The sequence below is a fragment of the Pinus tabuliformis genome, chromosome Q (assembly GCF_031772625.1).
Source record: "Pinus tabuliformis cultivar Carrire ecotype Pingquan chromosome Q, CPIR1, whole genome shotgun sequence".
Lineage (NCBI taxonomy): Eukaryota > Viridiplantae > Streptophyta > Pinopsida > Pinales > Pinaceae > Pinus > Pinus tabuliformis.
This window is the reverse complement of record NC_142296.1, coordinates 208,831,353-208,858,931: the sequence shown is the minus strand read 5'-3', so window position 1 is coordinate 208,858,931 and position 27,579 is coordinate 208,831,353. Positions and strand designations below refer to the sequence as shown.

Genomic DNA, 27,579 nt, shown 5'->3' with positions numbered 1-27,579 from the left:
GCTTTGACACGTTTTACAAATGAGTGGGTAGATTGTGGGGTATCCATTGTATCTGATGGGTGGATAAATATTAGAAACCAACATTTGATAAATGTTCTTGGTGTTTCTACTAGTGGTGCAGTATTTATTACATGTCATGACTCCTCCTCCATCAGTGCATCTTCCCAAAACATTGCAGATCTCCTATTGCAATCAATCAGAGATGTTGGTCCGAATAATGTGGTTCAAGTGATCACAGATAATGCAGCAAATTGTAAGGCAACATGAAAAGTTATTGAGCGTACTCATCCACACATCTTTTGGTCTGGGTGCCTGGTTCACACATTGAACCTTTTGATGCATGATATTGTGAAGCATAAAGAATGTGGGTGGATTAATGAGCTTTACAGGAGAGGGAAGCAACTCATTAAATTTATCACAGGGCATACAAGGGTAAACTACTTCTATGGCACTTCAAGTTGCAGTTGCTTAAACTTGCAAAAACAAGATTTGCAAGTTGTTACCTCACCTTTAGGCAACTAGTGAAGGTGAGACAAGCTTTAACTAATATGGTGACCGTTGAATCATGGGAGTAAATTAACACTGATAGAGATGGTGCTAATGTAGCCAAGGACACTATTCTTGACATGTACTTTTGGTTACAGGTTAAGTATGTTTTGCAAATCACCAAACCAATTTATTACATGATCAAGTTTGGAGATTCAGATCAACCAATAATTGGGGAGGTGTATGAGCAAATGGATAGCATGTTGGGGGCAGATTAAAGACATTGTTGAGTCTAGAGATATCACCTTGTACAATTATATTCGTGCAGAGGTGGAAAACCAATGAGAAATGCTAAATGTTCCATTGCATGCATTAGCATATATTTTGACACCTAAATACTATCATCCATCATGGCTTTCAACACCAACACCTGGGGGGGGGGGGGAGCAGGAGAAAACCACACCTAGATCAAGAGGTTCACAAAAAATATAGATTGCATTGAGTAAATTAGTCCCTAATGAGGAGGAGGCGGCCATGGTACGAAGACAACTGAGCAACTATACACTTAGCACTGGTCCATTTGGGAGCATGCATGCAATTAGAGATCGAGAGACTTTTTCTTCTCTTGAGTGGTGGAACATGCATGGAGATGCTACTCGACTTCTACAGACTTTGGCATTGCGGGTGCTATCACAGGTGGTTAACACTTCTTCTACAGAGAGGTGTTGGAACTCTTATTCTTTCATCCATAGTGTTAAAAGGAACAGGTTGAGTTTACACCGGGCAGAGAGCTTGGTTTATGTTCATTACAACTTGCGATTGTTGTCCCATTATTGTGATGATGCAAAGACTAATAAAGACCTTAAGTTTTGGGATAGGAATCCAGAGGAGCCCAATTTGGAGGATGGAGTGTTGTGATTAGAGCAATTAGAGGATGCTCTTATCCAAGTATGTCCATTGTGGTATGAATTTTGCTTATAAAGCATTTCTTTAATTCATGTTTTTTTATTTTTTTTGTTAACTAGTGGTTTTTTGGTGTAATTTTTTTGAGCGATTCCAGGATGATGATGATTGAGTGAGATGCCACCCCCATCTGGTCTCTTGGTTCCCAGGTTCCATGGTTCAACACCAACAGTAGGGTCTTCGTCTTCATCAATTTCAATACCAGTCCCACAACTTCCACATGCACCTTCTTCATTGCCACCATATTGCCCACCGCCATGTTCTCTTTGTGGTGGAAGGAGGATAGATCAATAGATATATTCACAATTTACTACTTTTGTCATAGATTAATCATTAGACTTGTAGGCTTGTTGCGAATTTGGACCTTTTTGTCTTGGCAGTGACCAAGTGGCCTATTTTGTAAACATTATGATTTGAATTTTGGACATGACAAATGTTTACTGTTGCTCACTTTCTAGATAATAAGCTTTATGTTTTATGTTTTATAATATGCTTAAATGTTTTATGTTTTATAATATGCTTAAAAATTTGATGTATGTTTGTAATTACTAGAATATAGATGGTTGATGCTCGAATAATTAATCATTGATGTACAATGGAATCAAGGATGCCATATCTATCTTGATTTATGTAAAAATATGCATGTTTTCATGTCTTCTACAACTAATTTGGTATTTGGGATGTTTGTTTTGAATATAAATGCAATATATATATATATATATATATATATATAGTAGACGCTTCCGAGACACTTCGCTTCCTAGATTTTTGGAAAATGACGCTTCTGTGTCCTCGCTTCCAAAAAACGTCCCCATTTCGTCCCCGCTTTGTGCAACGTTGGTCCCAACCATCTTTTGTATTTTACATTTTCTTTCACTGTGGCTTTATATGCTTTTAACTTTATTTTAGTTGCATCAACCTTTGGAGCTGAGTTTTCCGGCCCTGAATCAAGGATGTAGATGAAGGGTGCCAATCGAAATGACCATTGACCAATGATTACCAGCTTGAAGAATGGAGATGGATAATAGGGAGATATGGAAAGTGGTATGTATGGATTACTTTGGACACACTAGGTCAATCAATGCTTTCCTAGTGGTGCCCTTTCTAAACCCTTGATCCTCAGAGGAGTTCTCACTAGACTAGAGTCAAAGACTAACCTCCCATATGAAAGGTGGGAACAACAATACAATTGAGATCGGTTAATCATCTTGTTCGCCTTGTGATCCATATTAGTATGCCCATAATATTAAATGAAAGCACATGATTGCAAGAATGATTAAAGTACTTGCCAATAGATGATCCACCTTCCTTCAAGAAGAAATGCTAGATGGGAGAGTGATATGACTGGAGCAATAGGTTGGGAATTGTTAATTTTAGGTATGTTCTATGCTCGAGCAATTTATTTCAATTTTCACAGTTAGCTCAATATCTTTTCCAGATTAGCAATCACGTCAGCATTAAAGTAAACTGCAGATAAAACATAAATATAAATCGCAGAAGACAAGCCAAAACAAGAGGACACAAGATGTGGCGCTAGCCAGGGACAAACCCCAATGTGGGGAAACCCTTGATCAATTCTTCTTATATGTTCTTCAATAGTTCAGCACAGAGAGAGATAGTACATTTACAACAGAAGTCAACACTTTGACTTATCTAGAGAAGAGCATAGATTATCTCTTGGAAGATGATACGTGAGATCAGTTGAAGACATGCTGCTTCAACTGATTCTCTAAGGTGACTCCTTCACCTATCATTGTGCTACATTTCGTCATCATGCTGCGCCTCACCGTGCTGCACCATGCTACACCCATCATCACAATGCTGGACCTCATGCTGTTGTTGTCCCAGTGTTTAGCACTGATGTACCTAGTGCCACCGCTGCACCATGTTGTCACCCATGTGCTTGTTGCACCATTGCTGCTTTGTGTCGTTGCTGCACCAAGTACTATATTGCTGTCCCAATGTACTTGCAGCACTGTGCTTGCTGTTGTCCTTGCTTTACCATGCTACTGCTATCCATGCTTCTTGCTGCTGTCCATGCTTCACCATGCTTGCAGCTGTCCCAAGTTTCTTGCTGCTATCAATGCTTCACCATGCTTGCAGATGTCCCATGTTTCACTATGCTTGCAGGTGTCTCATGTATTAGCTTGTTGTCCCTTGCATTGCTTGCTCTTTTTCAACTGCCGCATCTAAACATGTTGTTCCATGCACCTTACTGCACCATGTTGTTGCAATATACAATACCTCTGCATCCATCACCTCATGCTGCACTCCTTTGGGGTATTCAACACTCCATGTTAACCCAACATGTGGCTCCCACAGGTTGCTCCGAATTTGATCCAAATCTGGTCATATCCTTGACCGAACGCACCTCTAACACTGCTCCAAATCTTCTAGTTACTTTGTTGTTCCTAACTGTTCTCGTTAGGGCACTTGGGCAACCCTAAACTCCTCTCAACAGTCCTTGAACAACCCTCCAAATCTGCTTGTCACTTTGTTGTTCCTAACTGTTCTGGTTAGGGCACTTGGGCAGCCCTAAACTCCTCTCAACAGTTCTCAAACAACCCTCCAAATATGCGTGTCACTTTGCTGTTCCTAACTGTTCTGGTTAGGGCACTTGGGCAACCCTAAACTCCTCTCAATAGTCCTCGAACAACCCTCCAAATATGCTTGTCACTTTGCTGTTCCTAACTGTTATGGTTAGGGCACTTGGGCAACCCTAAACTCCTCTCAACAGTCCTCGAACAACCCTCCAAATATGCTTGTCACTTTGTTGTTCCAAACTATGTGGTTAGGGCACTTGGGTAGCCCTAAACTCCTCTCAACAGTCCTCGAACAACCCTCCAAATCTGCTTGTCACTTGGGTAGCTTCAACATGGCTTTGTCTTAGGCAGCTTCACCATGACAACGTCCTAGATCTAGGGCACATAGAGCTAGGGCATCATCTTCTAGGAGTTGCGTAGATCCTTCTTCCCCGTGGCAGCATCTAAGACAACTCTTCTTAGGGTAGCATATCTCTTAGGATCTATCGTCCCACCAAAACCCAAAGGCAAGTGGAGAGGAAGAGATCACAAGATGAGTGTGTACAAATGACTAGCAAGCCACCTCTTTTTATACTAAAATGTTGAGCACATGTGGGTGTTATTTAGTTGTTGGCCGACCTTGACGAATTGTCTTATAACACAAATAAATCATGACTCCATGAATACTTATCGGAATTGGATGATCTTTAGATCAATCCTACACCTCTCGATGAGAGGGATCCAAGAAAAATATCAGCTGCCATAAATAAGATGACTCACATGGAGTTTGGCCCTAGTTGTCAATTTTAACACTCCCTCTCAACTAGGGAGAACTATCTGCTGATCCATATGTCCGGATGTACTATCTCTGCCATTAGTGCCCTGCACTGCTCTGCTCTGCTCAGTTCTGCTTTGCTGCTTAGTTCTGCTGAACCTTGAAGAAGAAGAATTGATTGAGAATGTCTCAGACCATTCGCTACTGACCCGAAGTTAGTTCCATATGAAGAGAGTGTGTCATATCACTTTTAACTGACCCGAAGTCAGTTTTACTGACCCTAGATCAATATCACAAGAGAGTGTCTCAAACCACTCATACTGATCCCATATCAGTTGGAGGTTATCCTATCATAGGGAGTATGGTAGATACAATGATGCGTGGATCGATAGCACTACTATGGTCCCTAACCCCATTTCCTTGCTCATTGATTAAATGAGAGGTACTTCCCATGAGTCCCAGACTGCATGGGTAGGATGCCTCGACAGAAGAACTAATCATCCTGTCCCACAGGAGAACTAATCATCCTGGCTCACAGGAGAATGAATCATCCTGGCTCACAGGAGAACAATCATCCTGTCCCAAAGTCGCCTCGGGGTATCACAGGGGAAGGCTAAGCTATTCACCCTGTACACATCGCACCATTAGGGGAGGGTGAGTCGCCCTATGGTCGTGTGTTGCTCCAGTAAGTACCCCAAGCCCCCAGAGTTCCTAGAGTTCAAGGCATGCAACATGTAGGACCCTTATACAAAGGTCTCTCAACGACTCCAAGTCGTTTAGGAAAGTCACAGATTTGACCTTTCCTAGGGGCTTTGACAAAATGTCTGCGACCTATACATCAGTCTCAATGTGATGGAGCCTCCTCGCTCATCGACTTACCATATCCCATATAAGGTAGTATCTGATGTCTATTTGCTGGAACAATCATCGAATACGGGATTCCTCAACAATCGAATCCCCCCTGGTTGTCACAGAGGATATGGTGGTATTCATCATGTGTACAAACAACTCATTGAAGAACTTCCACAACTAGGCAGCTTCATACGAGATCATACTCGTGGCTATGTATTCGGTCTGGGCGGTGCTTATATCAACCGACTTCTGCTTCCTGCTCATCCATGATATTGAAGCAAAACCCAAAAAGAACCAGCACTGAGAAGTGCCCTAGTGATCCTCTACATTGCCTGCTCAGTCAACATAATCATGCAGCTTCATTTTTCTAGCAGTGTATCTCAATCCATAAGAGATTGTGCCCTGAAGATATATTAGAAGATTCTTGGCACCAATCCAGTGAGGCTCAACCAAATATGAGCTCACCATGCTAATTGCAAAACATATATCTGGACGGAAGTTCACCAAGAACATCAATGCAAATGAGTTTATGAAACTTAGAGCCATTTCCCAAATCTGGTCCGGCATCACCACCATATAACTTCTGAAAGTTAAGATCCTAGAGGTAGTTATGGGCTTGCAGTTTACCATTCCACATCCGGAATCCAACTCCCTCTTACTTCTGCAAGTGAAAGGGTCTGCATCTGTCAGAAATAGGTTGTTCTCAGAAGGTGCTAGTTTGAGAGGTCCATCATCCACAACCTTCAAACAATGGTTTGGATCTACTTCATTCTTCAGCTTCATTTGACAGCTACCAATCCTTTCATATCAAACCCGGGGTGATTTGCTTCAAGCCATAGAGGGCTTTCTTCCACCTGCACACATGAGATTCCTGATCATGAATCTCAAACCTTCTCGGGTTGTTCCAAACCTGTGGACCTGCTACATGAGGGGAATGGTCCCCTTGTAAGATTTTCCTTCGGTACATCTTAGACATGTACCTTCATGCTCCTTTTGAATTTAGGCATCCTTGAAATCATCTGACTCACAGACCTCCAATGCTATGTTTCAACTGACATGGTCCCTAATGGACTTCCTGCAACTTGATACAAATTGCCAACTCTGAACCCATGAATAAAAGCATCTTTGAAAATTCTATTTCCAAACACGTACCTTTCCATCGATGAATGCCACCCTGCAACCTTTGACTTCCATTGCCGAAGTGGACACCAGGTTCTTCTTGCGACTAGGGACATAAAAGAGATTCTGTAAATGAATCGAGTTACTCTCATTCAATTGAGGGGTAACACCCTTTCCGGGATAAGTGGCATCAACTCCAAGTATAATCCCACGAATGTTCTCATCTCTACCAAATTAGAGAGAGAGCACCCTTCTATCCGATGGAGTGCCTTGAAGCACTACAATCAATAAGCCAGATGCCCAAAGAATCTGAAGGAGAGGGCCAATACAAGATAACACTTCTTTATCTTATCAGAAACAACATTTGATTCTTCATACCTGGGGTTCCTTGCTTTCTTGAAGAGTCAGCCATTTCCTTGATGACCTGTATTGTCATTCTTCTGACCATTGAAGATGTCCTTGGAGTGATTGTTATCATCATTGAGTGATGTGTCCATGCCATTCAGATCAATCATCGAGTGATGTGTCCCTGCGATTTAGACACACCTTCGCATAATGGCTTTTGCCTTTCCTTAGATTCGGACTTTCCATTGAAGTGATCTTTAGGTAGGTCATCGGAAACTTCCGATGCTCCATTCTGATAATAATCTCTGCTTCGACTTCACCCTTAGTGAATTAGAAGAGGGATGAGGAATCCATTGATCCTTTTTTCCTTTCCCAATTGTCTTCAGTGATTGCTCTTTCACTCTTGCTTGGGCTCTGTCTTCATGTTAGCTCTGATACCATGTTAATTTTAGGTATGTTCTATGCTAGAGAAATTTATTTCAATTTTCACAGTTAGCTCAATATCTTTTCCAGATTAGCAATCACATCAGCATTAAAGTAAACTGCAGATAGAACATAAATATAAATCGCAGAAGACAAGCCAAAACAAGAGGACGCAAGATGTGGCGCTAGCCAGGGACAAACCCCAATGTGGAGAAACCCTTGATCAATTCTTCTTATATGTTCTTCAATAATTTAGCAGAGAGAGAGAGAGATAGTACATTTACAATAGAAGTCAACACTTTGACTTATCTAGATAAGAGCATAGATCATCTCTAGGAAGATGATACGTGAGATCAGTTGAAGACATGCTGCTTCAACTGATTCTCTAAGGTGACTCCTTCACCTATCATTGTGCTACATCTCGTCATCATGCTGCACCATGCTGCACCCATCATCACAATGCTGGACCTCATGTTGCTGTTGTCCCAGTGTTTAGCACTGATGTACCTAGTGCCACGGCTGCACCATGCTGTCACCCATGTGCTTGCTGCACCATTGCTGCTTTGTGTCCTTGCTGCACCAAGTATTATACTGCTGTCCCAATGTACTTGCAGCACTGTGCTTGCTGCTGTCCTTGCTTTACCATGCTGCTGCTGTCCATGCTTCACCATGCTTGCAGCTGTCCCAAGCTTCTTGCTGCTGTCCATGCTTCACCATGCTTGCAGCTGTCCCATGTTTCACTATGCTTGCAGGTGTCTCATGTATTAGCTTGTTGTCCCTTGCATTGCTTGCTTCTGTCCAAGTGCTGCACCTAAACATGTTGTTCCATGCACCTTGCTGCACCATGCTGCTGCAATATACAATACTGCTGCATCCATCACATCATGCTGCACTCCTTTGGGGTATTCAACACTCCACGTTAACCCAACACGTGGCTCCCACAGGCTGCTCCGAATCTGATCCAAATCTGGTCAATATCCTTGACCCAACGCACCTCTAACACTGCTCCAAATCTTCTTGTCACTTTGCTGTCCCTAACTGTTCTGGTTAGGGCACTTGGGCAGCCCTAAACTCCTCTCAACAGTCCTCGAACAGCCCTCCAAATATGCTTGTCACATGCTGTTCCTAACTGTTCTGGTTAGGGCACTTGGGCAGCCGTAAACTCCTCTCAACAGTCCTCGAACAGCCCTCCAAATATGCTTGTCACTTTGCTGTTCCTAACTGTTCTGGTTAGGGCACTTGGGCAGCCGTAAACTCCTCTCAACAGTCCTCGAACAGCCCTCCAAATATGCTTGTCACTTTTCTGTTCCTAACCGTTCTGATTAGGGCACTTGGGCAGCCATAAACTCCTCTCAACAGTCCTCGAACAACCCTCCAAATATGCTTGTCACTTTGTTGTTCCAAACTGTTCTGGTTAGGGCACTTGGGCAGCCCTAAACTCCTCTCAACAGTCCTCGAACAGCCCTCCAAATCTGCTTGTCACTTGGGTAGCTTCAACATGACTTTGTCTTAGGCAGCTTCACCATGACAACGTCCTAGATCTAGGGCACATAGAGCTAGGGCATCATCTTCTAGGAGCTGCATAGATCCTTCTTCCCCATGGCAGCATCTAGGGCAGCTCTTCTTAGGGCAGCATATCTCTTAGGATCTATCCTCCCACCAAAACCCAAAGACAAGTGGAGAGGAAGAGATCACAAGAAGAGTGTGTACAAATGACTAGCAAGCCACCTCTTTTTATACTAAAACGTTGAGCACATGTGGGTGTTATTTAGTTGCTGGCTGACCTTGACGAATCGTCTTATAACACAAATAAATTCATGACTCCATGAATACTTATCGGAATTGGATGATCTTTAGATCAATCCTACACCTCTCGATGAGAGGGATCCAAGAAAAATATCAGCTGCCATAAATAAGATGACCCACATGGAGTTTGGCCCTAGTTGCCAATTTTAACAGGAATCCTAGCATAATGTTATGTGCTGATCATCATAGGGCTGCTGGCTATCCAAAGAGGAGAAAAAAATTCTCCTAAGTGTAGTCACTTTTTGGTGGGTAACAGGGATCACAGTATGTTGAGAGATAAGGCATAAAAGATTGACACATCTGGTTCTGAAATGAGGCAAGCAGACTTTTGAGGTAGAAGTATCCTCCAAAATGTCTTTGGCATGCATTTGAGGGCATCAAGAGGGAGGAAAGCATCATATTTGAATCCCTGAAGTTTGAACTACTTTACATTTTCTAGCTCCGTTTTCAAGTGGTGAATCCGATGTATATGCTGTAATAGGTGTTATGGATGTACTAAACTCTGACATGGGTTCTTGAAGAAAATGATTTCACACCTGCTATTTACAACATGAAGTGCTCTTAGATGGGTTCTTCAAGAAGATGATTTCACGCGTGCTATTTACAACATGGAGTGCCCTTAGATGGGTTCTTGGAGAAGATGATTTAACACCTGCTATTTACAACATGGAGTGCCCTTAGATGGGTTCTTGAAGAAGATGATTTCACACCTGCTATTTACAACATGGAGTGCACAAGCACGTCCATATCATGCCATTAAAATATAATAATAGCAATAACCAGTTGTGATTGCTTCCTTGGTGTCAATTTGGAGCCATGGATGAACCTAAAGAGCAGAAGATGATTCCTAATTCTATGTGTGACCTTTAGAACTGATAGCTGAGTTTTTGTTTTCGTTGTGTCTGGCATTTCTTTTCCCCTTGGAAAATACATCCCCGGACACGTCCCTCATTGCAAGGTTGGTGTTTGTGTAAAGTGGACCATGGAGACTATTGTACGCTGACCCAGCAGGGACATTGAGTGAGGCCCACATATGTAGAGCCAGCCAGCCTTGGAACTTGATCTCAAGACCTCCTGCCTGCTGTTCACAGTTCTCAACCCCTTGAGCTAGCCTACTGGGCTTCTTGTGTCTGCCACTTGAATGCTAACCTTCTGTGGTTTTACTTAAAAAAGTCAAGTTTGCTGATTGGATATTTTGGCTATTCTTTGCTGCCTCTTTATTTTTATGCTCATTGTAGATTCGTCTCACTAGTTCATGATGAAAATTAAAAAAAGAATCAAGGTTCTCAAGCATTCATCTTTTTAGTGAAAGAAGCAACACAAGTTCTAGAGGCATGGTACATAACATATTTTTCATCTGCCTATGAAGAAGTTAATTCATATATAAGATATAAACTACACACTGCTTCATTGTGTATCTGCAGTTATGTAGATTGTTGGTCTCAGCAGAAATAACTGATTTTGTCATTCACTTCAAATACAGAGCAATTGGCAAGGGATATAGAGATGTTTGCACAACATGCAGGTCGTAAATCAGTTAACATGGATGATATCATCCTTGCGGGTAAGCTATTATAACTTTTTCGTATGTGCTATAATTAGAAAAATCTAAAACTGTTACAAGTTTATATCAAGGTTGCTTTAAGTTGCCATGATTAAGCGTGTTTGGATGATAAATAAGAGATGCCAATTCTTTAAGAACATGTTTTTTGTGTAAAAAATTGAAAGCTTCTCTATTGAAGATTTATTATGCCTTAAACTTGCATAGACAATTTCATTCTATTTCCAAATTGCCTCATCTGTCTGTTGCAGCACGTAGAAATGAAGATGTAGCTGCATCACTCAAGTCCTTTTCCCAGGAGTTGCTGAAGGCAAAGGATCAACAGATGGAAAAGAAAAGAAAGAAAACATCGACAAAGGGGGAAAAGTCTACAGTGGACTAAGGGACCATTTCAACAAATAATTTAATAAGGTGCATTTCATCGGTAAAATGATAAACCATATTCTGCCAAGTCTGACTGTTTTGATAATTTGTTTTTACTTGTTAGTATTTCATACCAAATATGAGATACTCTCATGCTTACCTATGTTCCAATGGTATTAAAAGTCATAGGTCAATATTTAACAAAGTACCTTTAGCGTGCAAAAGTTTACATGGTTCTTAAATGATCAAGTTTAGGTTAATACAATGGTATTATAATACACTTATAAATTGTGGGTAGTTAAGATATTTTGGTAACAACATTGCAGAGCATATGGATAAGAATATCTATTTCAATATGTTGATCACTCCATTTCACACCTCCGGTGCATATGTGTATACCAAAATTTCTACATGATATTAAAGATATACAAGTCCTCAAACTTGTGGTCAAAGTTGCAGGGAAGAGAAATAGTTGGTGGTTCATGTAGTATCAAAGGAGATGCAAAAAATTATAGAACAAAAAAGTGCAAGTGATATATATATATATATATGTTCTTATTTATTTATTTATTTCCTATGTGGTTCATGGACCTTGGAGATCAGCGACTGCTACATTCTTGGAATATTTGTACCAGACAGATCCACCCGAAGGGATCACTTCGTGTCGGGCTCAACCATGGAGCCGGACTCCGAGAGTGTCGATAGATTTGAACCCGTGACCTTTCAATAGAAAAGGTGCTTTAATGACGTGGACTACCTAGTTTAAAGTGAGTGTTGTAGACTTAATGCTCCTAACCGTATGGGAATTAAACTGGGAACTTGCACAATGCACAAGGTTAATAGCAACAATGGCACCAACCTTTTGAGCTAACCTGTCCTACCCACTAAGCCACAATCCAATGGATAAAAAGTTTTAATTTAATTGTTGGTTTTAGAGTATTCAAAGGAAATTATTGCGCAATATTATATAAAGTCAATAAGGCTCTTTTTGAGAATTAAAGCTATGGTTTGGGGGATTGAGATCCTTGGGGTTGTTGTAGAGCTAAGTCACTTGACACGATTGTTGGAAAAGGGTTTGATTCTCCTTTCTTGATAATTACTTATGAGTGTGTTGGCTTCTTTTACTTCTTTATTATCTTGTCTTTCATCAAGCAATTACTATATTATGTGTGTATGAAGATCACAAAACAAGAGACACAAGATATAGGCACTATGCCAAGGCAAAACCCCCCTTGAGGGAAAACCCAGTCAAGATAATTCTTCCTTTCAATAGTATTCTTTGAGACTCTTCACCCTAGACCAAGACCAGACTTTCCCTCCACACCAAGTCAACCTCCCAGATCTTCGACCCCTTCCATCAACTTCAACTAGGCAACAGCTTCCGACAACAACGAAACTTAGGAGATTTCAATCTCCCAATCGAGAACACGAAAGAGAGAGAGAGGCACCAAAAGTTCGATTTTCTTCCTCTCCTTAGACTTCTCCAAACTCGCACTTCTTTCAACTTCCCGACAACAGACTTCGTACTTCTCCAACTACTCTTGAGATATCGAATTAGCTTGAGAGATGATGCTACAAATGACTTCGACTAGCTTGTATTTATAGGCTTCTTGTGGGTCGAATTAGGGTCCTTAGGCCGACTTGATGTGGAGGATACATAAATCATATTTGACTCAATACGCAACCGTTTTACATGATTCAAAAGTCCAAGAAGGGTCTCTTTGAACGTACAATGACTCTATAAACTCAATATTCATCCTAGGAGTCTACAATGGGGACTTTGACTAATATAATGATGACCCAAGCATGAAACCCATGCTTTAATAAGTCATTGTTACAATAATAAAAATTCTTTTATTTATTCTTTTGACTATTACATGATGACTCAAGTACATTAATGAAGACCGAACATAGTTACATTTTCCAACAACGATGACATGGGACAAACAACACAAAAATATGAGTGTCTGACACAAGACACAATGACCTTGGAAATATGATACGGGGGACACATTATATATGTGTTTCTGTCAGTTGTTGGAATATTTAGCGATTCCGAGAGGGGGGTGAATCAGTATTGACAATTTTTAACAATTAAAAACTGGCAAATGTATCCCAAGATATAATTCAAAACACATAATAAAAATATTTAGCACACAGAGATTTTTAAGTGTAAACCCAAAGCGGGAGGAAAACATTGAATGCTTTTCTTAATATATTAAAGAGTACATTTAAATTTATCAACACCAACTGAAAGGAAGCAACAACTCCCTAGTTTATCAACACCAACCGAAAGGAGGCACCAATTCCCTAGTGAGCACGATCTCATACTTCTCAGGCGCCAACCCTAAAGGAGATTACAGTCTCCTAGCTAGTTCCACCCTACTGCCCTAATAATGTAAATGTAGATCCTCTCAAATTGAAACCTTCAAAATAGCCCTTACAACATGTCCTTCTAGAACGACCCCTTGTACTGTACATAAAATAGACTTCAGTACAATTTGCAAGATTAAATACCTTGCCTTGATCACTAGTTTTCATCTGTTGCCTTCTTCCTTCATAGGGATATGCTTTTCCCTTACTAGATTATTCTCATCTTCCTTCTAACATCTTCGCTGGATGCGTTATTTGAGACATTAATGCAACAACATCATCCTTCCAAGGAACCCTAACTTCGCCAAGCTAAAGACTAGTAACTTCACCTAGAATTGTGCCAAAATCACTCAGAAAATTTAGCCAAAGCCTTTGTTGGATAGAGTACCAGAACCTTCGCTAGGGTTAGTATAGGAATCCTCGCTAAAATTCCTCAAAACCTTCACTATGGTGACTCAAAAAATTCGATAGGGTTTGCACCAAAACCCTTGAAAAGATCACAAAATCTTTGCTACAGGGAAATCCTAAAAACTTTGTCAAAATACTACTTAAACCATGCCAAAATCTTCAACTTTGCCTCGTAATCCTTCACTTCTACCTTAGAGAACATGTGATCGGGTTGGTAAAATGATGAATTCTGTCACACATTTATACAAGTGCAGGCACATTTTGGAGCTGATCTATCATTTCTACTTGGAGTCGACTTGTGAAGGAAGAAGAATTTTATCGAAGCTGTTTAACATTGTGTTTGGGCTAGTTTCTTCACAAGTGTGGCAAAAAACTAGGGTTTCTGCATGCTGAGAAATCTAGGGCATCGAGATTAGATGATTTCTCTTCATTAGATAACTGTTTGTGAATGTTTTTTACTTCTTGATTAGGATCTTCTTTTACTTATATTATTATAATGTTATTCTTCATCAAACAGCGGCCAATGCATAAACCATAAAGAGACAAGAGACATAGAATATAGGCTATCATCTAGGGCCAAAACCTCTCCTGCTTGAGAGGAAAACCCAAACAAATTCTTCTTCTTATAGCGATTCCAATTGACGAATAGCAAGACCAAGACCCTTGACTTATTTGGCACTCCAAGACCAAGTCACAAACCTTCCTTGATGAAATCCTTCTTGAAACAAACTTGTTGCTCTTTCCTTCTCCTATGATCAACACAACTCAAATTGTCTGCACTTCTGTAATTTTGGTTTCATCCACAGATCTGCAACTCTCGGCTTATCTCTACCCTTGTAATTCTCACGTGCGAACTGTTTGGAGATATCTTCCTTCTTCGCTTGACTAGGAGACTCAATATGATGACCTTGGCTATGATGTATGCTGATATAGAGATCCTTTTCTTGGCTTCTTCGCTGACTGAGGAAACCCTACTGTAGAACCCTTTATACATGCGACACGTGCGAGGAAAAAGTAACCAAAACAGTGCCAAAATAGCTTGGATTCTCCTCCTCCTTGCACTAGATAAGAGGCTTCTATCTCTCCTTTTCACACCTTCTGATGTATTTCAGATGTATGACCGAATTCAGTGCCTAGAATGAAAGTCGAGCTGCCTATAAATAGTAGTTTTCCCATGCAAATTAGCCGACATGACTTGGAGACAAGGCCGACATGCCTTTTGGAGATCATCTTACTTTCATCTTGAGCTGACTTGAAGGAGAGGTCTTGTGCTTAACTTGGAGGGCTTTCATATTTATTTAATGACTCATACAAAATGTAACATGCCCAAGAAGGGTCCTTCCTACACATTGACTCAATTTGACTTTTATGACTAGATGACAATGTTGAAGAATCTGGGGCCAATGTAGTATTAATGTGATTCTTCTTGACTTGATAACTATTTGTGAAGTGTTTTAACTTTTCTTCTTAACATAGTCTTCATTTGTTATTACTAGAGTGTGTCTTTGTTAGTTCATCAAATAGCTACCAAAACAAAGAGACAAGAACACAAGATGTTTGGCTTTCTGCCAAGGCCAAAACTTCTCCCTCTTGGAGAGGAAAACCCGCACAAAATTCTTCTTATAGAGATTCCAATTGACGAATACCAAGACCATGACCCTTGACCTACTAGGCCACTCCAAGACCAAGACACCAATCCTCTTCTTGCTGCTGAGATCATCATCATCATTACTGCTTCACGAAGATCATCATTCATGCTTCCTTCATTGAGATATTCATGGGAGTATGACTGCTGCACCATATCTCCATCTGTACTTAGTTCATTGCTGCTGCTTCATCATTGTTCCATCTTCACTGCATTCTTACTAAGATCATCTCTACTGCACCATCATTACTGTTGCATCATTATTGCACCCTTGCTGCATTACCACCGAGATCTTCTTTAGACCACCACCGAGACCATGATTACAATTGGGATCATGACTGTGTTTAGTAGGTATGCCGAGACTGGATGATCACAGAGATCCTCTTCATCATGAACACATCAAGATTGTGAGACAGTGATCTCTGTGACTGTGTTTATGCCGAGACAAAGTATCCCTGAGATCCTTCTTCTAACATGAGACTATGACTGTGTCTTCTCCTGCACTTTCACTGAGACTGTAATCAAATTCTCCTTGCACCGAGGTCTGCTACAGCTATGCCGAGACTGTATCACTGTGACCCTGTAACTAGACCGAGATTCTGTCCTCATCCAAAGTTGCAGACTTGTGAACAGACCTCCAAAAAATGTTATCTGAAACTGTCTTCTTGCACCTCATGTACCCATCCACAGTTGCAGAGACTTGTCTGAAAATATGAGCTTCTGTGGTGACCTCAACGGGCTATTTATAGTTGTCACATCTCTATAAATAAGCCGACATGACAATGAAGTGTTGTGTCACTTCATTTGAGCCGACATGACTGATCTTTATGTCGTTTTGCTGGCCGACTTGACTATATTTGACATCGTTTTGTTTGCTGCTCTTTTCAAGAGGATTGTGCTTGTCTTGGAGGGCTAATCTAGTCACTAGGTAGACTTATATTCATTACATATATGCTCAAGAAGAGCTCTTTACACATGTCTTTGACTTTCCTAGACCTATGGAATGAGCAAGAAACTCATTCTTATAATTTACAAAAATAATATTTCTTTTTCTTTTTAAGTACAAAGATCAAAATTACATTTGTAAATACGAACCTAGTTACACTTTCTTCAACAAAAAAAACCTAAAGGCTCACAATGGGAGCCATTACTAAAATAAAATTCCTTCCTCATGAAACCCATGAGACAAGCATTACAATAAAAATTTTATTTTTCTTCCTTTTCATCAATTACATAAAATCACATTTAGATATGTCATCATGAAGACTGAACCTAGTTACACTAATCAACACTCCCTCTTAACTAGGGAGGTATTCATAATTGTAGTTGGTCTTTCTCAATCTGAAGAATTTCTCATAAGAAGAGTCGGATTGGTAACCCATCTGTGTAGCATCATATCAACCAACATTGTCACATAGCAAGGCCTTGACTAACAACTCTATCTCTCCACGAGATTTGAGCACAATGTTGGCGAGACCAATGATGTATAGATGCCCTCATCATTGTCTCTCTCAGAACAGACTCCACCCAGGTTCTCAGGGTGTGTTCCCCTAGGATTATTGTTATCTTGGATTCCCAGTCCTCAAAGATTATCGGTCCTCTACGAATACTCTTATCTTGGATGCCCTAACTCATCCTCAAAGAGCATCAGATGCCAGATGTTTACCCAATCCTCCATTCTGTCTTCCCAAGTGAAGACAAGAATGATGTGTCTATCTCTCCCTCTTAATTAGGGAGGACATATCTATTCCAATAAAGGAATGTACTCATTCCTACAGAAGGAATGTACCTAAGCTCCCTCTTGGCTTAGGAATTTTGCTTCCAAGTTTCTTCCAAGTAAGAAACTTGTTTCTAGGCTCCCTCTTAATTAGGGACCTACAACAACTCCTCAGGTGGAGATGATGGGACAACCAATTGCTTGAAGAACTCTTCACGATGTCATGAATTTCTTTTCATTATTCAGGAGTCTTCATGTTTTGGGACTTCTTCGTAGGGCACAAACCATCCATCACTTTCATCCATGCGCTGGTCATGTCATCATCGGAAAGTGATCCATCAGTCCATATTTGGCCTTTCTTCATGTCATGTTGCCTTCTTTCATGCTATGTTTCCTGAAGGAACTTCCTTCCTGCTACATGGTCAACAATGGTGGAAGACATCCATAGCTCTTCCCTCGGCAGTGCTGCATAAGCCCATCCAGATATTGATACAAAATAAAGAACTGAACATTAAATCAAAATTACCTTTGTGCTGGTCTTTCATCATGACATCTTCTAGTTTGCATCAACATCCTGTATATATATCGACACATCTCCCAAAGATATATATATATATATATATATATTGTCAAGGGTCTCTTGCTTTTTCAGACTTCATAAGAGTCTACATATCGTTCTTGGAGATATCCTAGTCGAATCTCTTAGTTTCTCAGACGTTGATTGCCTCTATCATGGTTGCATATTCCTCGATCTCTTCCTTCCTTTCTTTTACACATTCCATTCTTAGGACCTTCCAATCAGAGTTCCTCCAATTAATGTCAACCACCTCATATTACATATGAGGACATATATGTTGATTTCATCTAGTGAATGTGTGTGTCATGCATTTCTGCAGTCTTTTCAAGGAGGAGATCCTTCCTTTTGATTATGCTTTCAAGATAGAGCATTGATCCATGTTACCTGCAACCATATGACATGACTCTACAATATCGAATGTAAGCATACGTACCTCATTTTTCTTTATGTCATCTAGATTTTCTTCAGCAGCGTCCTTGATTGAAAGAACTTCAATCACTTGATCTGCTTTATCTTTTATGTCATCATACCATCATCCCATGAATAGGATTTCTTTGATGAAACACTTGCTTCCTCTCTTGATCGGTGAACCTTTCGATGAAGATTCAATCAGAGAATCTTGAGGATCTAGAGTATCCCCATCTAGCAGATGTTTCCTTTTGACTGATGTATGATGAACTTTGACCTGGATGACCTTTTTCCTTTCCATAAGTGCCACTTATGTAATGAGGTTCCCAAGAGCTATATCTTCCACAGTTGACTGCCATAGGTTCCAATTTCAATTATCTTTCACACTCCTCTATAATGATGTTACGAGCTCTTGCTTGAAATGCTTCAATGATGCCATGATGCATTCCATCATTTTTCTTAGTGAATCATGATAGCCATATCTTACAACAGAAGACTTCGGAACTTGAAAAAACTCAGATGAGGAAGACTATCTTAGTCATAGTAGAGATATCTTACCTCCTCATTCTTGGACTTCTTCTTTTCAACTTCCTCCACTTCTTCGGTGATATGGGCTTCTTCTCTTCCTCTTTTTTTATTGTCTTTCTTGATCTTAAGACAATCTGTTTTGTAGTGCCCATATTCTGGACACCCATAGCATTGAATCTTGGCCATGTCCCTTTTCTTTTTCCGAGAACCAGACTTCCCAAATTTTCCCTTTCTTCTTGTCATTGTAGCATAAGCTTGATGCTCACTTGCTCCCACATTAGATTTGGCCTTTAGTCTAGATTCTTCAATCTTGCATAGTGACCATAGATCCTGGAATGGAGTAGCTTCTTTCTTTCCATAAATACTTGAAGTAAAGTTACCCCACTCCTCCGGTAGTGCATTTAGTACAACTATAGTCATTTCTCTATCAGACATGACTTCTCCTAGATCTTGAAGTTGATCCTTGATTTCAGATATCCTCATAAAGTATGAGGCTATTCCATCTTCCCTTGACATCTTCAACTTGTAGAGTTCTTGCCTTAATGGGGTGACTTCTCCAACAATGCTTATGGAATACAACTCTACTAGTTGTCATAGATTTCTTTTGAAGTTTCGAGTTTAGATACATATGGGATGAGGGGATCCTTGATGGACTCTATGAGAATCCTTTGAGCCCTAACTTCCCCTTTCATATACTTTGCAAGAGCTTGAGCATCTTCCTTTTCTGGTTTTGTGATAGATTCTTTGACATGTTCCATAACCACATTTTCAATGAGATTTAGATTTGTCCTTTTCTTCCATGCAAGATAGTTTGAAGCCCCAACCAATTTGTTGCTTTCCTTCCAAAAAGACATTTTGACAGATTCAGATGTGGACATAAATTTACTTACTTGATAGGATGCTCCTTCTTCTTGTTGCTTTCTTTGATGTTGATGATGATATAAAGAATAGAAAACTTCTCCTTGATGAAGGTAGTTTTCTTTAATAATGATCCTCGATCCGACAGAGAGGGAGATCCCTTGGATCCTTTGATGGTGGAGACTTTGTTGATGAAGATCAATGATGACTTCTTGGTGATGTCTTCAATGATAAGGACCTTGCTTCGTTAGAATCTTGGTGACAATGCCTTTTTGATCTAGCTTCCTTTGGATAAGACACTTCAACTTCAAAGTGATTGAGAGCGGAACCCAGGGATGCTTCTTTGATGATGATATGATCTCAATCTTGAAGTGCTTTTCTTGGATGAATAAACTTCAAGCTTACCTTGATTCATAGATCTCTTCAACTTGAGTAGATGTAGGGTTTTGGCCTTCTTTTCTTGATGATGATCCCAATACTTCTTTGTAAACTTATTTGATCTAGGGTTATGATGCTTCCTTTGTATATCTTGACTTCAAGATGATTTTCGCTTTGATGCCTTCCTTGAGATTTGATGCTTGAGTGTCCCTTGATAAGATGCCCTTCGTTGACTTTGTCACCTTAGGTTTGATACCATGTTGAGAAATCTAGGGCATCAAGATTAGACGATTTCTCTTTGTTAGATAACTGTTTGTGAATGCTTTTTACTTCTTGATTGGGATTTTTTTTTTTGTAACCCAGAGGACTTAGCAGCCTACTTGACACGTAACTACTAGTAAACCTATGGTGGGCCTACGATTTGTCCAAGTCCCTATAGGCCCCAGCTTTCTCCTGGAGGATTGCATAAGATTTGAATCCAAGACTTCCGATTGGGTGAGACTTCATTTTCACGATCATTGCCAGTTGAGCTACCCCCATCGGACCTTGATTATGATCTTCTTTTACTTGTGTTATTATAACATTATTTTTCATTAAACAACTACCAATGCATAAACCGTAAAGAGACAAGAGACACATATTATAGGCTATCGGCTAGGGCCAAAACCTCTCATGCTTGAGAGGAAAACCTGAACAAATTCTTCTTCTTATAGAAATTCCAATTGATGAATACCAAGACCAAGACCCTTCACCTATTTGCCACTCCAAGCCAAGTCACAAACCTTCCTTGATGAAATCCTTTTTGAAACAAACTTCTTGTTCTTTCCTTCTCCTATGGTCAACACAAGTCAAACTGTTTGCATTTCTGCATTTTCGGTCTCATCCACAGATTTACAACTTTCGACTTATCTATACTCTTGCAATTCTCACGTGTGAGCTGGTTGGAGATATCTTCCTTCGCTTGATTGTTTGTGAATGCTTTTTACTTCTTGATTGGGATTTTTTTTTTGTAACCCAGAGGACTTAGCAGCCTACTTGACACATAACTACTAGTAAACCTATGGTGGGCCTATGATCTGTCCAAGTCCCTGTAGGCCCGGGCTTTCTCCTGGGGGATTGCACAAGATTTGAACCCAAGACTTTCAATTGGGTGAGACGTCATTTTCACGGCCATTGTCAATTGAGCTACCCCCATCGGACCTTGATTATGATCTTCTTTTACTTGTGTTATTATAACATTATTCTTCATTAAACAACTACCAATGCATAAACCATAAATTGACAAGAGACACATATTATAGGCTATCGGCTAGGGCCAAAACCTCTCATGCTTGAGAGGAAAACCTGAACAAATTCTTCCTCTTATAGAAATTCCAATTGACGAATACCAAGACCAAGACCCTTGACCTATTTGCCACTCCAAGACCAAGTCACAAACCTTCCTTGATGAAATCCTTCTTGAAACAAACTCGTTACTCTTTCTTTCTCCTATGGTCAACACAAGTCAAACTGTCTGCACTTCTGCATTTTCGGTCTCATCCACAGATTTACAACTGTCGGCTTATCTATACTCTTGCAATTCTCATGTGTGAGCTGTTTGGAGATATCTTCCTTCGCTTGACTAGGAGACTCAATCTTATGACTTCGGCTATGATGTGTGTTGATATAGATATCCTTTTCTTGGCTTCTTTGCTGATTGAGGAAACCCTACTGCAGAACCCTTAGTACATGCCACACGTGCAAGGAAAAAGTAACCAAAATAGTGCCAAAATAGCTCAGATTCTCCTCCTCCTTATGTTGGATAAGAGGCTTCTATCTCTCTTTTTTGCACCTTCTGATATATTTCAAATGCATGACCGAATTCAATGCCTAGAATGAAAGTCAAGTTGCCAATGAATAGTAGTTTGCCCATGCAAATTAGCCAACGTGACTTGGAGACAAGGCCGACATGCCTTTTGGAGATCATCTCACTTTCATCTTGAGCTGACTTGAAGGAGAGGTCTTGTGCTTAACTTGGAGGGCTTTCATACATCACATCGACTCAATTTGACTTTTATGACTAGATGACAAAACCTAAAGGCTCACAATGGGAGACATTACTAAGATAAAATTCCTTGCTCATGAAACCCATAAGACAAGCATTACAATAATAATTTTATTTTTCTTCCTTTTCATCAATTACATAAAATCACAATTACATATGTCATTATGAAGACTGAACCTAGTTACACTTTTCAACACTGCAATAGTATCAAAACAGTCCAAGAGGAAGTCACCAAAAGGGTCTCCAAACCAGCTCCATAACTAGTCGAGGTCATCTAGAGAATTCTACAAGTATAGCGAAGAAGGGAAACACCTCGAAGTTTGTTCCAACTCCTCCCACGTGCCAAATTGCAAAAGTACGAATTGCAGGTTTGTGGAAAAGGGTAGCCGAAAAGTGCAGCACAAGAAGGCATATTGACTTTTGTTGACTTAGAAGAAGGGTCTTGTGACTTGGTCTTGGAGAGGCGAATAGGTCAAGGGTCTTGGTCTTGGTATTCGTCAGTTGAAGTCTCTATATGAAGAAGAATTCGTTTGGGTTTTCCTCTCAATTGGAGAGGTTTTGGCCCTGGCTTATTGCTTACATTCTCTATCTTTTGTTTTTTTATTGTTTATGCTTTGGTAGCTGTTTGAGTAGAAGAACACTATAATAATCTAACTAAAAAGAAGATCCTAATTTAAAGAAGCAAAAAGCATTCACAAGCAGTTATCATTATAGAGAAATCTCCTAATCCTAATGCCCGAGATTTCTCAACACCTAGTTGAGAGGAAGTGTTGAAAATTGGCAGCTTAAGGATGGATTTCCTTATCTAAAATCTAATTTTTGACAATTCTGAAGTGACTTTTTCAAAATAGAAAGTCAATTTTATATGTGCATTTACTAAATGGTAGATATAGAGAATTTGAAATACTATGAAGCATCCAAGATAATGAGGCTGAAGATGACCAAGTATTTCCTTCCATAGAAGATTTATCATTAGATGCACATGGAGAATTACTAGAAAATATTGTTTTGGAAAATAAGATTAGAATGACTGGAAGCGGTCAATAAGAACTTTCACTGGTGGAATTGAAGGGACAACTTCTAGCTGTTGAAAGATGTAACTAGGTTTGGTCTTCATAATGTCTCATGTATTCTTGATTTTGTATACTTGATGTACAAAGAAAAAGAAGAAAAATAATTATTATTTTAAAAGCATGGGATTCGTGGTCAAGTTAATTAGGTCAAGCATGTTCTTCATGCTTCTAAGGCTTGTCAAGTCAAAGGATTATTTCTCATAAATCAAGAGAGTCATTGTCATGTATAGAAGACCCTAGTGGGCAATTTGCAATAAGAAAAAAGATTTATTTTTGTGTCTAAAGTGTCAAGAGAGTCCTCCAAGACCAAGTCAGTGTATCCTGAAGAAGTTGGCCTAGAAAGGCCTATTCGACCACATGGAAAGGTATATATAGAAGTAATTTTCGCCCTCATTTGAGATCATCCATCCACAAGTTCGATTTGCAATAGATTGAAGAAGAAAAAGAAGTGTGAAGAGGCTAAAAGATAAAGATAAACCCTAGCGAAGGAAGAAAGACCAAAATTTGTGACTATTTTTGCTCACACATGCGAAAAGGACGAGGGTTTCTAATTTGTTGCAGGCCGAAAGTTGCAAACCAAATTGCAGACCTGCAATTGAGGTCTGAGACTTTGAGTTGACCAATAAAAGAGAAGTTTAACTATCATTGATTTTGTTGACTTAGGCTTATACGAAGAAGCATTTCTTAAAAGGTTGACTTGGTACTTGGAAGGAACCTCTGTCTTGGTCTAAAGGTCTCGAATGTCTCATGTTGTCTTGGTTCTATAAGAAGAATTGGGCTTTCCCCTAGAAGAGGGGTTTTGCCTTAACTGAGAGCCTACATACTGTGTTCTATTGTCCTCGCGATCTTCATGTTCTTTATGGTTAGATATTTGTTTGATGAAGAGAAGATAAAAGGAGATAATATAAATTAAAACATCACAAGCTATTATCAAAGTAAGAAAATATTTTATGCCTTTTGATTTTCTAACATGGTATCAGAGCTAAGGTGAGGAAGGAAAAAGCAGTTTGAAGATCATTTGCTCTAATCATCTTGGAAAGGATAGAAAGAAGGGTATAAAGAGAGGCTCTTAGAAAAGAAAGATCACCATTTATCTTGAAATAAGGCTACTTGGTAAAAGAAATTTGAATACATCTTGAAAGATCTTTTGAAGGTTTTTGGAAGACATCATTTATCATTATCTTAAAATAGATATCTCTCTCCTAAAAGATCTTATAAAAGCCTTTTGTGTCTATCATTAAAGCAAAGAAGTTTCAAGAACCTTTGGAGCATCATTAAAGGAGTGACCAACACCTTAGGACTATCATCAAAAGGCAAAGAAATCTATTAAAGTTTACAAGAGATCTAGGCCTCTACAAGAATAACATTAACAAGTGCACTAGTGGCAATGAAATCAGAAAATAAGCTTCAAGGAGCCTCAAATTTTAGAGCTTGGAAGACAAGAATGCATCTTATCCTTGCTAGGAACAAAGTCTTGGACATTGTGCATGGTAAAGTTAAAGAACCTACAATTGATGCTGGAAAAGAAAAATTCAAAGAAAATGATATCATAGCCATGACTGTTATTGTGGATTCAGTCAAGGACAATCTGATTCCCTACATATCCACTCAAGGCACCTCAAAGACAATGTATGAAGCTCTTTCCAAACTATTTACAATCAAGAATATTGGCCAAGTAGCAAGCTTAAAGAATGAACTTCGAACTATCAAGATGACAAAGGATGATACTATATCTTCATATTTTGTGAGAATCTCCCGTTTGAGAGATGAACTCTAAGCACTTGATGAAATTATTCATGATAAGGAACTTGTAATATTAGCCATACTATGATCACCGAAATCTTGGAATGCTTTTGCTACTGGAATTAATAGTTGGAAAGAGGCAAATTATTCATGATAAGGAACTTGTAATATTAGCCATACTATGATCACCGAAATCTTGGAATGCTTTTGCTACTGGAATTAATAGTTGGAAAGAGGCTCCATTTTTTGAAGAATTATGGTCTTCCTATACTCAAGAAGAAGCTTGACTTGCTCTAATAAAAGGAAATCAAGAAGAGGAAGAAAATGCTATCTCCAATGCTTATTCAACTCGTTTCAAGAAGGAAGGAAGAAATATGAAACCTGATAAAGGTCCAAAGAGAAATCATCACAAAAAGACTGACTTATCAAAAGTTCAATGTTTCCAATGTCACAAATTTGTGCACTATAGAAACCAATGTCCCGAAAAATACTTGGAGTCTTAGGGTTTGCTATTGTATCATATCCCTTGTATATAATTCTATCTTGGCCTTTGACTTTAGGTTTTGTGAGAAACCCCTTAAGGATCATTGTTGATTTTAGTTGTAACCTTAGATTATGTTCTTCCTGTTCATTGAGGTCTTTGATTTCTAGGGTTTGTGGACCTAGTATAATCTAATAAGAGAGAATACCTAGAGTTTTGGCAAGTCCCTAGGTTGAGTTGTTAAAATAAAGAAATACCTCAATTACGTCTAGTTCAATTCAAGATCAAGAGCGGGTGCTGCTATTCACAAAATGATAAGTATTCTATTTCTTATCTTTCATTGCATTGTTATTGACTTTTCAATATATCTAGCTTTATTATCACTTGATTATAACCTTTTATTTTATGATTTCCTTGAAAAATATTATAGGTAAATGAAGTCAAAAGATTATGGCTAAATTCAGAGCGAGCAATTCAACTCTCAAGTTTTCAAAATTAGCAGTTAGAATTGCACATGTGGGTGCATCGGTAAAATCAGTTTTTGGCATCATTGTTAGAAGCAATCATATAGCAAGGCATCTAGATCACTTTATGCAGTAATTTTATGGCATCATAAGGATCACAAGAATTCTCTACCAAACTGGATTTGTAACATGGAGAAGTACAAAAGGTAGTAGAAGACTATTTGAGGTATATTTCCTATATTATGTCTATTATGTCTTTGTGATTATTTGAATACTTATATTTATGAGGTTTTTGAAGCTATTTTGTAAATCTTGAGACTTTAGGGTTTTTGAACCCAAGATAGAAGTAGCCCCTAGAGACAAAAACCCTAACCCTAATTGATTGTTATGAACTCCTAGTTCTTGGGATATGACATCTAGGGTTTTCTAGTTGAATGTTTCTTTCCTACGTATCTCATAAACCTAATAGAGTTTTGAGTAGGGTTCTAGGGTATGTACTAACTCTACCTAAGGTTGGAACTTGGGATGAAAACAGATCTTAAGACTCTAAAACCAAATGTTTCTGTTGTAAGCAGAAACCATAGACTAATAGAAATGACATCATGCTCTTATATATAGTTTGGTTGTGCTGGAAATTGAGGTACATAATAAAGAGATGAAGCAAGATAAGTAGAATAAAAGTATTCATCCTTGTTGATAGCTCTGTGAAAAGATGATAAGCATGATGGAAAGAGGGAGTTCTAAAAGAAGCTAGCTGATATTGGTCAAACATCCATTGTAGATTCTTGAAGAAAGGAAGAAAAGAACAATTTTTTTTATGGGAAATTTAAAATTCCTCTTGGATCAGATTGTTAATCAATGTTGTCATTGATGTCAATATGGCATTGGCCGAGATGGCAAATATTCTTGAGATGCGTAATGAATATCATGAAATCCTAGAATGAGATGATAAGGTTGAATATAATAGATGCCTGGATCTAGATGATGATGTCATAACTCTTGTTTGATAAGAATGTCATCAATTAATATGTCAAGTCACTAATGAAGAAGTCTTAAGAAGTGTCAAGTGCCAAGTATTTAGAAGCCCTTGATGACATATGGAGGACTACATTTGATGATGTCATACACTTGATGAATGGCCACACTTGATGATGGCACTTGATGAGGTCTTGATAACATCGTTGGAGATCATTTGATGGTTGGAAGACTATTTTGGAGTTCTCCTAATGACGTTGCACTATGACAGCACTAGTATATGATGACATTGTTGATACATCATGCTACATGGATGTTGCACTCCTACATAATGACGCTATGATCCTATGATGACATTAATAACAATGAAGAAGCCACGCTGTCCCAAACATTCCTCATGTTGTCTCAAACTTTTCATGCATAAAATTTAAGGACAGTCACAAGAAATATTATTTTGGACACCTTGGAGGCATCCTTTCAAAATGGATCCTCAGCCATCTTAAAGAGGATTTTTTTCCTCTTTCTAACGAGCCTTTATTTGCCCCGAAACTCTCACTAGTTTTTGAGATATTGAATTTTTAAGTTAAGGAAATTATTCCTAGTAGTGAGCCGACCTGCACTCAGTCATACAAGTCGGCCTCACTTCAAATAGATGTGTCCCTTCAGTTATAAACGAAATCACTATAAATATA

At 39.2% G+C, this 27,579-nt stretch overlaps 1 protein-coding gene across 5 annotated transcripts in view; it reads left to right on the top strand.

The window, feature by feature from the left end:
* The window catches only part of LOC149218943 (Histone superfamily protein), a 121,030-nt gene that overhangs the window by 56,381 nt on the left and 37,070 nt on the right, over positions 1-27,579 (top strand). For 3 of the 5 annotated variants that reach the window (XM_089382511.1, XM_089382509.1, XM_089382507.1), the window contains 2 exons: positions 10,775-10,855; positions 11,104-11,263. In XM_089382511.1, coding sequence (XP_089238637.1) covers positions 10,775-10,855; positions 11,104-11,234 — 212 coding nt within the window. In that variant the 3' untranslated portion in view covers positions 11,235-11,263. Of the gene's footprint in view, positions 1-10,774; positions 10,856-11,103; positions 11,277-27,579 lie in introns of all 5 variants that reach the window. The other 2 variants (XM_089382510.1, XM_089382508.1) reach the window with 1 other exon arrangement.